The sequence below is a fragment of the Pseudonaja textilis genome, chromosome 1 (assembly GCF_049901715.1).
Source record: "Pseudonaja textilis isolate UNSWEBS1 chromosome 1, rPseTex1.2, whole genome shotgun sequence".
NCBI classification, from domain to species: Eukaryota; Metazoa; Chordata; class Lepidosauria; order Squamata; family Elapidae; genus Pseudonaja; species Pseudonaja textilis.
Genome location: NC_141990.1, coordinates 148,896,712 through 148,909,737, shown reverse-complemented (window position 1 = coordinate 148,909,737; position 13,026 = coordinate 148,896,712). Strand labels below are relative to the sequence as shown.

General features: G+C 37.5%; 2 protein-coding genes across 5 annotated transcripts in view; both read right to left on the bottom strand.

Annotated features, from left to right (window-relative positions):
- MACROD2 (mono-ADP ribosylhydrolase 2) overlaps nt 1-13,026 on the bottom strand; it is a 1,143,457-nt gene that overhangs the window by 1,086,041 nt on the left and 44,390 nt on the right. The gene's annotated exons all lie outside the window — the stretch shown is intronic.
- Nucleotides 7,232-8,137, bottom strand: LOC148127860 (uncharacterized). Its single transcript, XM_087923651.1, has one exon. The coding sequence runs from the start codon at nt 8,135-8,137 to the stop codon at nt 7,232-7,234; it is 906 nt and encodes a 301-aa protein (XP_087779777.1).

Here is a 13,026-nt window from a genome sequence, read left to right as displayed (position 1 = left end):
CCATTTTTTTTTAAAGAATACACAGTGGTGCTTAAAGGTCTGTGAAACTTTCTGAATTTTCAACATTTCTGCATAAATCTGACCTAAAATGTCATCTGTGTTGTGAAGATTTTGATTATATAGAATTCTGCTGCTTAAATAAGGCAGGACTCACATCTGAGTTTCATTTTGTTTATTATCAGGCCTACCCAAGATTGACATAAAACCACCCAGCCAAGTTTAATTCTTTATTTGCATACCCCATATAGACAAAATCTTGCCTTTACTACCCTATCCTAATGGATAAACTCGGGGAGATTTTAGCGACTGGCTAACCTAAATCTCTTCTTCCCATGATCCAGTTCTGAATGGTGCTATCTTCTGTCTCACCACCACTCTTGGAAGGGTTCCTCTTTCCTAAGAACCTGCTGCATTATTATACGTCCATCGCATCACCTTCCCCTTTTAAACACATGCCATCACTCCTATTGATTGCAACATCTGACTTCCATTTCCCCTTCAAATAAATTGATAACCTTAAGAGATTCACATACTTTTGCCACGAACCAATATATAGCTTTAGATAATTTTCCACAATGTCAATGAACAAGTATAATGTTTTGACTCATTTGTTAATTGAGTTCTCTTTGTCTATTTTTAAGACTTGCATGGAGAACAGATCAGGTTTTAGGTCATCTTTGTGCAAAAATATTGAACATTCAAAGGATTCGCAAACTTTTAAACATTAGTCTCATGAGTTTAAGTCGTAAAAATGTCACTTTTTTCTCCCTCCAAAACTGCACCTTTTGAAAAAAAAAAATGATTTTAACATTACTTCTGGAGAATGTGTGAACAAAACGTATTTTTACTGGCATCTTTTTAAAAATAAGGGTGGCATTTACCCTACTCTAGCCATGTAGTCATTCACAAATTTCTCAAGGACTATATGAAGGTTCAGCCAAATAATCAGTAAGTTCCACTCGCATTTGAATTTCATTCAGATCAGAAGATCAAAACTAAATTTTAAATAAGCAGTGTTTCCTGACTTTGACTCCATCTACCTCAAACTTCAGTTCCTGTCCTTCTATCTTGCTCTTCAAATCATCTAACAGCACATACATCTTTTTATTAGGGAAGCTTGAGCCAAAGTAGAAAGGCTGTTGTTCCACCTTTTCTTTCTTAGCCTACTGCCATCTATTCTGAGCAACTGTTCTGAATCGTTTATCTTCCTTTTATTTTGAATCTAGCTGAAGTTTTAATCTGCCTGGTGTCTATAATTCTGTACTATCTCAGTATACTCTTCCTTGATGATCAGTTGTTCTTTTCAGCTCCTTAATTTTTATTTTCACTAAACTTCATGCAGGTATAATGGGTTCCTCTGCTATCCTCTATGTTTACCTCACTGAAATTCTGTCCCCTCCACCCAATAATCTCTTTTTTCCATAAACCTCTCCTGCCATGAAATCTTAGTATATTTAGTTTATTAAAATTCTTTTACTAAAATGTCCAAGATAATGCTTTCAACTAGACTTAGTTTGATTTTCCCTGAAATCAAGAACTCTTACCTTTGCATGATCACTATCCCCAAATGCTGTTGCTACATTTACTTCATTGACTAAGTCTTCCCTTAGTGTAGAATAGCTGATCCTCTTGTGTCTTCCTTCAATCTCTGAAGGAGAAAATTGTTAACAAGAAAGGTCAGGAATTCCTGGAAGGATCACACTTGGCAGAGCTTCTCTCCCAAGATATAATCCCCCAATAACTATAATTTCACATAACATGGAAAGATCTGTAGTTTGTTTTTGGGAAATATAATTTATTTCTCCTTGTTTCCATAAGCTCACAGTAGACATAATCAACAGTGTTACTTCTTTTTATTCTTCCATCTATAGTATCAACATATCCATTCTATTAGATTTCTGAATGAATACTTTTAATGCACAGTGGAACGTCTATTTCCTTTCCATTGTTTTTATTTCTTTCTGGCGGCCAGGGCAAGGAGAGTTATTTTTCAATTATGTTACTCAACCAAATTACAGAAAAACTTTTTACAACACACAAATCTTTACTTCAGAAGATTTATTCACAAACCAATCTGCTCCTCATAATAAGGAATCATCAACTCTCCTCTTTGCCATTTTGCAGATAATAGCTGCACCCTCATCTCTTCTTTGGAGATTCATTCCTTGTCTCCTATTCCATGGCCTCTCTTTATCATATTTTGTTCACATTTCATCAGTTTCAGAAGACAAGTTTGTAGAGGTGATGCATGCCTTTGTGTTGCCACATTCATGTTCCTGAAATATATACCTTTTCTATCTTTTTAAAATGACTTTAATGAAGCAATGCAAGACACTGTTTAATAAAAGTTGCTAAAGATAAAATGGGGTGAGTTAGCTAATATTTAGACCTCATAAAGTTCAAAATATTCTCAACAAGTTGACAATAAGGAATGGATATTTAGAAAAATATGGGTTTTTTTTCCATTTCTGGAAAAAATGAATCTTCATGAATAGAACAGGTCTGTCTTAGCAATATCATATATGAATAGGATCTTGGATTTCTAGTTGCTGTTTGATTTGGTATTAATCAGCAGTATGATGTGGCAGCTAAAACCATATACAACTTTAAGATACACTAATACAATTTCAATTTCCAGCAAAAAAAAAATGGCCAGGGAACCACAAAAAGGCCATAACAACCACAACAATTTATGACTGTAATTCCAGGTTCAATTATGGTTGTAAGTCAAAAAATGCCTGCATATGGTATCTTGGGAAAAAGCAGCATTATCCAAGGGTATGAATGGAAATTGCTAGAAATTGAAATAAATTATGGTTTCTGACAAAAAGTTTCACATGAAAGAACAGGATACATTTGCTATTGTTCCAGAAGAGAAGGCATTAATTACTATAAATGGATATCGGATGTAAAATAACCGATTCTGATGGAATATTAGGCAATGCGGTCTACAAACAAAAGCAATTAAGCTGGAACTAATTACTTTGGGAATTTAGAGTCTCATTGATTGGACAAATCAAGGAGTCTTGTACAGAGTTTTTAGGGTTTTTTTTTAAGGATTATAATAGCAGGGGATTTGCCTAAATGGCTCTATAATTCTATTTCAGCATACACTGTTTTAGTAAAATTCTTACTTTTCAATAACCAATTAGGAGGATATATTTCTATTTCTAAAGTGAGGAAACGGGATTACTTGGAGAAGAAATTTGTTTTGTTTGTTTTTTGCTCAGGATACAACATGTTATATATACGTTAGTTAAGCTTAAATGTGATCGTACAAGTGTGCAATTGGGAGTATTTTAAACAAAACTGCACCAGAACTATTAAATTTATCTAATTCATGTTAAGAACAGAAGATCCTGTGCCTTAACTAGAAATTTGAGAAATGTGTTAATAATTTTATACAATTCCATTCAAAATTTATTTAAATTTGATTGTTTAGAAATCTGGATAGCTCCTGACCCTAAAAAACGCCTTAAAATCTGAATTACTCAGAACAGCATTTAAGAACTGCCACTAACATGTCCCTTATTATTATGTGGTTATAATAATTTACAAAAGTTTGACATTTTTAAGAAGTTTATTTCATTTTTATTCTGTTTTTCTGTTATGAGTTTGGTAGTTTTTATTGTATTATACCACTACAGTATATATGGAATGTTACAGTATATAAATGTAATAAAACACTGCACAATATTAAACATACTCGAAAGGAAATATGTGATAGAAAGAGATTTCAAGTTTCTTTTATATATTTTATAAGTGTTTAAGATGGTGTCATTTTTATTTATGTCATAATTTTATATTTTTATTACATGCCATAAAGTTGCTTTTGACCTCTAGGGACCATATTATTATTGCTACCAATTATGTACAAATAATCTGAATCAAAGCCGTTACTTCTCTTGTCAGAACAAAAAATAAGGAAAGATATTAAACTACAGCTTCAATATTGTTTAATATAGGAATTACAATCTTTCAGCAATCAGATGTTGCATTTTTTTTATATTCAGTAGCAGCTACCTAACACTTGCTTGTACTTAACATGGCAGCTTGCTCTAAAGCTCCCCCCATAATTGCAGAAACTATAGACTTACTGTCTTAATTATGGCTTGTGGAAATTAAGAAACAAAGCAAATATACGGGACACAAAGGCCTGTACATAGTTTATCAATATACCAGGATAAAATCATATGAAATTAAACTAAAGCACTGGAAAATGGAAAAAGATCAATAGTATATTAATTGACATATAATTTTAACTGTTGGAAATAAAAATAGTTCATTCAGCAAAACAAAAAAATGTAGTAATTAAGTTAAACTATCTCATTCTATGAAAAATGTCTTCTATTTTTCCAAACATGAATCTAAAAGCAGTTTTGGTTCACTAAATCAGTATCTCATTAGCATTTCATTTGTTTTGCACATATATCTTTTTATCTGACAATCCAGAACATTGGAAAAGAACTATGTTAACAAACATAGCAAACAGCAGCTCGCACAATATCTATTTAATTGGGTAATGACCACACAATTGTCTCAATGCTAAAAACAATTTGAAGCAGATTGCTTCAAGCTGATCTAAATCAATCAGTATATCTGCTTTCTCTTAGATAATTAAATACATAAGAGATATTCATTAAATTTTATTTATTTATTTATTTTTGTCAATTGCTTACAAGATGATAGGTATAAGTAAAAAAACATAGTTATGAATACATGGATACATATAAGAAAAATAAAAAGATAAAAGAAACAATAGGACAGGGATGGTAAGCACGCAGCCTACAGACCTCTTAGGAAAGGGGTGAAGTCAGTAGTAGACAATCTAAGGTTAAAGTTTTTGGGGTTTGGGGAAGAAACCACAGTCAGGTAGATTATTCCAGATATTGACCACTCAGTTGCTGAAGTCGTATATATAATATAAATATAACGTCAATTCATAATATAAATCAAATAACATTATAGGTAGTCCTTGTTTATTGACCACGTTCAGCAACCACTACTGAAAAACTAACTTTGCAACCAATTTACAACATTTATGATCTTTGCAGATCCTACATTTACGTAACCACCATTACAGTCATTATATGTTATCTTATGATCGCTTCACTCAGCAGCAAAATAGCTAGTCCCAATTAAGGCTGTTAAGTAAGGACTGCTTGGATACTGTAAATATTTTTTCCTAATAAAAGTCAATGTGGATATTAATCTTAATAAATAAATGCAAGTAGGATCTCTAATAAAATACACATCTGTAGACAATGTATTATATACATTAAATGTTTGAATTGGTTAATTTTCTTCTAAACACTTTTTACTCATTTGACACACGATATTTGAATGTTGCTAAATACAGCAACAATTTCTCTGAAAGAAATAATAACATTAATAATAATAATAAGACTTTATTTGCGGTCACAGACCAAAACACAAGTACAACAAAAGAAGAACATGGGAAAATTAATCATGAACAATTGGTCACCAAAAACCTGACCAAGGGGAATCACAGTGTTCTCCTCTGATGGTTACAGCTCCCCACAAAAATTTGGAAACCAAAGAAGTGATATATGAGGAGCCATCCCCTAGACAATGTAAGAACAAATTACTAACATTGGGTCTAGAAGGGTCTGTTTCAAGGAGAGACAGTAACTTAGATCTGCCTGTCTTATACATAGGGCAATAGAAAAGGACATGCTCCACCGTTTCAACCTCAGCTCTGTCACAGGGACATAGTCGCTCATTAAGCGGGAGCCTCTTAAATCGCCCATCCAGTAGTGATGAGGGCAAGACATTAAAGCGAGCTAGGGAGAGAGCTCTTCTATACTTGGGAATGGTTAGAGTGTAAAAATAGGAAGCCATCCTCAGTCCGTAATTATTAAATTGGCTGAAGATCAGAGGGGAGCAAGTTTTGTTAGCTCTGCTCATAGATATTGCAAGTCAATGTCCACAAGCCGTTGGACTACCCAAAAGTGGACGTCCTTAAGGCCATAATCTCCCAGGGCATCCCCTGTAAAACCTAGCAGGTGTAATTTCTTCATCAGCTCCCTCTCCCAACGAGAAATATGAGAGTCAGCAAACTCTAGGCAGAGGTTAGCTACCAGGAACTGCCAGAAAGAGCACCCGAAACCACCATTTAAAGGTGTTAATCCACGCCATACATTCGATTGATCAAGTGCCCAGTTTCAGGTACATCAGAGCAAAACCAACACAAGGAGGAAGACCCAGAAGTTTTCTAAGAAAAACAGCCTGGGTTCTTTCAATACAATCCTTGAAGCCCAGTAACCATATGGGAATTCCGTAAAGAGTTTGGCTCTGTAAATATGCAGAGCAGAAGGAATAAACTGGCCTCCTTGGATATAAAAAAATCTTAAAATCTGCTGGTGACTACAGGAGGCCAAATTCAGCACCTGGGTTCGATGTCTAGTCCAAGCACTGGTGTTCTGAAATTGAATACCTAAATACTTAAAATGGAAAACCTGCTTAACAGCATTACCACTGATAGCCCAGTTATACAATTTCTGGGCTCTAGAGAACACCAATACTTTGGATTTGTCATAATTAATGGACAAGTGCTTCTCAGCACAGTAAGACCCAAATGGAGAAAGTAAACTTTTCAGACCTGGCCTTGACAATGAAAGGAGGGCCACATCGTCAGCATAAAGGAGAAGCGGGATCTTCGTAGTTGACAGCTTTGGGGCGTGGGACTCAATATGTCCAATGTGAAAGGCCAAGTCAGATAAGAATAAATTAAACAAAAGAGGAGCCAGAACACAATCCTGCCTTACTCAGTTCTTAATTGGGATAGGATTTGAAAGTTCTCCCTGCAAACCACACCTGACCTGACTAGAAGTCTGGTTGTACAAGGATCTAATTAGGAACAGAAGACATCTATCGATAGAACTTTTGAGCAGTTTTCACCACAACAGTCCCCTAGCGACTGAGTCAAACGCTGACTTTAGGTCAATAAAAGCAGTAAAAAGTTTGCCACCTGGTATGATAGTATATTTATCGACCAGGTGCGCTAAGACAAAGCAGTGATCCAGTGTGGCACAGCCCACTTTAAACCCAATCTGTTCAGCATCAATAATATTGGACTCCTCAACCCAAGTGAGGAGTCTACATTGGAGATATTTAGCATACAGTTTTCCAATGATGGAGAGCAGGCTTATGGGGTGATAGTCAGCTGGGTTGTTCCTATTTCCTTGTTTAAAAACTGGAACAATAATTGCTAAGACCATTTGATCCTCCTTGTATACAAGGCCACATAGGGATCTAATATCTGGGGACCCCTAGGAAGATGGATATTTGAGGAAAGCCCAATGATTGTAACCAGGGGGTAGTGGTCGCTCTCCGTAAGGCAGTCCACATAAAAAGCACGGACTGCCTTTCTAAGAAGCTGGGATACCAGCACAAAATCAATAACACTACTCCCATGTGAGGAACTAAAAGTAAACTCACCAGCTAGATCACCTAGGGTATTCCCATTAAGAATTATCTTACTGTGTTGGGCTGCTAAAAGGGCTAACTGAATGCCAGCAAAATTTGTTAATTCATCCTTAGAATGTCTGGCTGAAATCAGGTGTCCTATGGCCTGGAGGGTTTCTTGGGAGTAGAGTGCCTCAATCGATGGAGGAACTTGGACTCCCAATCGGGCATTAAAGTCACCCCCTATAAGGATGTACAGTGCTGGGAATTTAGTTTCCATACAAGTAATGTAATTCTCCAGCACACCCCATTGAGCCTTAGTATCAGCTTGCCTCATCATCGGGGGAAGATAAACGTTGAACACTAACAGTTTGCTGTGTCCTCTCTTAATTAGGAGCTCCATAGCTAAAGAGTCACAGGGGGGCAGCTCCACTGTCTCCACTTTCAAAGAAGTAGAGACCAAGCAAGCTAGACCACCCTTAGGCCTTCCTGTCATAGGTTGTCTGGTGGCAGCCAAGGAAATGACCGTAAACCCTGTAAGGGATATCTTATCGCATGCCCAGGTCTCCTGAAGCAGAACCACATCAAATGAGTGAATATAGTTGGCGAATTCTGCGAAACCACACCTTCTCCCCCAGCCTGCTATGTTCCACAAAAGGCACTTAAGTGTGCAGGGTATGTTTGTTTGTTTGCCAGATTTAATAGTCATTCTGTGTGATTAATTTTTCCCAGAGCACCCTTCGGATCCAAAAAGATACGTTGTTAAGTGGCAGGGTCATCCTCTTAGGAGGCAAAGGCAGGGAAGAAGGGAGGGGAGGCGAACCTTGTTCATGGGGCTGTAGGGCTCTAAGTGCACTCCAGTTCATACTTGTGGCATTAATTGGTTGCTTAGCTGGCAAGCATTCAGCAGCATCAACAGACAGAGTTTGAAGTAGCCCTGGATCTTCAAATTTACAAATTAGACATTCTGGAGAGAGCGCCAAGGGAGCTTCCGTTGGTAAATCAGTATAGACTCCCTGGAGTCCAAGGGAATCCTTATCAGGTAGTGAAAGACTCCAGAGCTTGGATTTAACTGCATCCAGACGCTTTATGATTTGGGCCCTTTCTGGTTGTGGAAGCGCGGAAAAGGAGTCGAAGAGCTGTGTCTCCTCCTGGTTCCAGAAATTGTCTTGAAATAAGTCAGTCTCATAAATAGGCGGAATCCCAGAGGCACTGACCTGGGGCTTATTTACTAAGGAACCTTGGGTGCCCTGGGCTGGTGTCGCTTTCTTTGGGGCCATTTCTTCTCAGCTGATCAAGTCAAGGGAAGCTTCCTGGTAAGATGTTACTCGCTGCGGGGGGTTAATTTGTCCGGTTATAGGAGGAACAGTCAGGCTGCCATCTGAGAGGATGCCAACTGGAGGTTTTGCAGGTATAGGTGTATAATTAGTACGTGATGTAGTATCCGAGATGGCATTCAAGGTTGGCACATTAATATGTGCTGCTGAGGATCTTTTGGGGGCAATAAATCTCCTGCCACTCACAAATAGTCAATTACTCAAGAGTGGCTTAATCGACATATCTTTGAAGACTCTTCTTGGCAGAATGCTGAAGGATCTTAACAGGGATCCTCTTCTGAAAAATAGTTTTGGGGTGTTGGAGTTGTCAAAACTGAGTAGCACTCTCGTGCAGTATTCAGGAGAGGGTAAAAGTTCAACCTTCTACAAATCATCAGCTTTTAGACCCAATAACTGTAATATATGGCCCCTCGCCAGCTGTATTGAACCCCAGTGAGGTAAGTTGCCATTAATGGGATTAATGATGAGGGTCACCTGCTTTGACTGTAAGACTAGATGACTGTTTGCGTCAAACAATGTAAGGTTCGAACCATTACATTGGCCAGTGCTTTTGCTGAGGCTTGGCAGGGAGAACCCTGCCGCCACATCAGGCTGCCAAGCGGTCAACCCAGGGCACCCACTGGTAGTCCAGGAAACTAAGTAGTTTAAAGCAGGGGTCCCCAACCACCGGGCCGTGGACCGGTACCGGTCCATGGAACATTTCCTACTGGGCCGCCGGTTTGCTGGGCGCCGCCATCTTGTTTGACGAGAAAGTGCTTCCGGGTGAGCTTTTCCGGTTGGAAAGCGGTGTTTGGGTGCTGAAAGAATCCTCGCGCCTTAGTTTCATCGAAGGGGGGGGGCTTCAAATGAAACTAAGGCGCGAGGATTCTTTCAGCACCCAAGGCAAGGCGAACCGAGCGACCGTCCCGAAGCCGTCCCGAAGCGAAGCCCATCGACAAAGGTTGAAGGTGGCAGGGAGAAGCGGGGGACGGCTGGCTGGTCGGTCGCTCGGCTCGCCTTGCCTTGTCATGTGTGCTGATGCCGGTACCGGGCCGTGGATCATTTTGTGATGCCGGTACCGGGCCGTGGCACAAAAAAGGTTGGGGGCCACTGGTTTAAAGTACTTATTATTTTATCAAGCTGGAGCTGAACGCTCGCTGTAGTTTCTGCAACCAAGAAACATTGCTGAGCCAAAAGTTCTGTAAGGGTAGGCTCATTTAAGGATTGGTTGGGGGCCGTAGTTTTAGATAAGCCTTTGTTCTCAACTTGGGGGGCGCGACGCCCTCAACCATCAGAAGATCACGACAACTGGCAGCAGCCAGACAAAGAGAGCAGGAGCTTTCAAACCGAGAGGCCGAGCTAAAACAAAGTCCTCAATCTTGGATTGCTTCAGAGAAGGTTGAGGAACCTTGTCAATGAGAGATCTGCTCCTTTTCCTTGTCTTCATTATATTAAGTAGCACAATAGAGGAGTAGCTGTGTAATATAGCATAGAGTCTAGTCACTGAAACAAGTCCTAAATCCAGAGGAAAAGGAATTGGGAGTCGAGAAGAAACGAGTCCTAATGCAAACAATGGCAGAGCTCCTCACTAGTATACCAAGGATCCTGCCCTTCCAACAGAACAGGGAACATGAGTAAGTAAAAATGATAAAATAATAAAAATAGTGGATAAAAATAGAATAAATCAGATAATAGAAATCACATCAAAGCTAGGCATTGCTAAACTTCCAGCTAAAGGAGTAAGATCTTTAGAACAACAACAACAAAGAAACAGCAGCAAGGCCCTCCTATAGCTGTGGTCCAGCTCGGGCTTTTTAAAAATACAGCTAAACCATAGCTGAAATATAACTAAAAATGGATTAGTGATCACACTGCAAAAATTTCAAAAATGTAAAGGGCTTAAAAATAAAAATTTGAACACTGAGATATGATAGAAAAATAGCCTTAAAAGCAGGTAATAATTAGAATAGGTTAATTTAATCTTAGTTAAGCAGAGAGCCTACTTGCCTGCTGCTCCCACCTCCCCACATTAATAAAACATACTGTGATTGATCTGAGGGGCGCAAATTTTATATGCACGGCAGCGTGCACACACACAAAATTGTATTTTTGCAAACCCTGAGATTCCCTAGTACATGTTCTCATTACTAAGTAACTCTGTTTCTTAGTAATGAATTAACTTTTAACAAAGAATGATGTAACACAGTTATGAGATTTTCTTTTCGGTTAACACCTGAATAAGAAAAAAAAAGTGACAAATCTCTCAGTGTAGGTTCATATAATAATTCAAGGAATCTAAAAATATTACAAAATATTGAGAAAAAGCTACTTCTATTCCTGTTACATTAGGTCTAATAGCTAGGCAACAAAGTAACTGGATCAATATATTCAGAGCAATAACTATGAATTTATTGTCAAGGTACTTGTAAGACTGTAAGAAAATTACTAAAACGCAGTTTAAAATCTGATATAGTTTTTGATTAGTGGCATGGAAAATCTAAGAATACAAGTATAATTGGCAGCAATTTTGCAAATAAAAACATTCATTATTAGTTCTCCATTACTTGCTCCCCTTGTTCCTCCAACTTTACCCATTGCATCAATAAATGCTACATTTTGTTCTAAGTCAATTATCATATTCCATAACGAAGCCAGTTCAAGAAACTTACTCCTTTTCTTTTTGCATAAGTGCTAAGCAAGAACAGTTAGTACTCATATGAGAACTCAGTAGAATTCCTCTCATTAAAATGGAACAATAGAACAAACATGATTATGCCTGAAGGCAGCATGTTAGCAATCAGACAAATACACTGGTGACAACATTCATAATATTGTAATTTTTACAGCCCTCCTTTTTTGTCTTCACATCTGCTTTTGAACAGAGGTTGAATTAAGAGAAAATGACTATCATAAAGCCACTGTTTCATACTTGAGCAAGGAACTGAGTCCAAATATCCTAATGAAAATTCCAAAATTTAGCATGTTACAACATTGTTGATCTTCACCCTTCACAGTAGAGTAGTTTGTGGACTTTTTCAATTTTAGGTAGCTCATGCCTAAAGCAAAACATCAGTATTTGGTCCCGATACAGTGAAGCTGGAATTGTTGTAAAGTTGTTCTCCAACAATACAAACAAGAAAAAAAATCAAGGACATTGGCAGAAGCTGAGCAGAGTGGAAAGAGCAAAGGAGAGACAGGCTGGTAGAATATCCCATTTAAGGAGTTTTTGAGGAAAGAAATTGAGTGTTTTCCCCACTCACACCATCAAATCAGTCTAAGAATGCTCTAGATTTTGTTTTTGGCTAAAACTCATAAAGTGTTTTGGCTTGTGATTCTTTGTATCATGATTGATCAGAGTGGTTTACCAGAATGTGGCATGTTTGTTTGGCATTCGAAAAAATCTATTTTATGCATGCCTTTACTATACAAAACGGATAGGATAGGACAGGACAGGAATACAGGAATATAACAATATAGGAATAGAATATAGAATTGGCCAAGTGTCAGTGAATACACAAGGAATCTATCTCCAGTGCATAAACTCTCAATGTACATAAAAACAACAAAGTAATATAATCATAAGATACCAATATCAGAAGGGAATAGAAAAGATGAGAAAGGTAATAGTAACACAGTTATACTATATGGGTAAATATCCTTAGACATAAGAAAGTACTGTGATAGAGAGTAAAAAGAATAAAGAATAAAACGTAGAAAGAGACCCCTTCAATGGTTTAGGAAGAAATTTTTAACTAAATCATGAACAAAAGAGTTCTAAAGCCAATCCAGCACAATACCTTTTACTCAAAGAGCAATTTCGAGGAAAGCTATCTGTTGACAGTTATTACAATGCTGTAGCTGTGAGAAAAATATCACATCCTCTATTTACTCATAATTTCTCTCAACGGTACTGCACAACAATCTTTCTTTATATATAATACTTTAAATTATAGTAATAAATCACATTTTTTCATTGATCTTTTTATCCTTTACCTAGCCTTGCAATCATTGATCCTGCTCTGTTTTATTTGTTCTTTTGAATATCATCTACAGCTGAGACAAAGGCTGATGACATTTGTTATTATTGGTCCCCAATACACTATTGTACCCAATTACAACTATAAATGCAGTAGATGAAATATGAATACATTCATGAAGTCTGTCCTGCATGGTACCATTGAGAAAAAGTAAATATGATATTTTAAATTTTTTGTCTGCAACTATGACCTCAGTGAAATAAAACATAAGACATTAAATATTTTGATAAAATTGATGACTTTAA

Bases quoted from the DNA above. Each gene is read 5' to 3' on its own strand.
- LOC148127860 (XM_087923651.1), bottom strand. From the start codon at position 8,137: ATGACTATTAAATCTGGCAAACAAACAAACATACCCTGCACACTTAAG.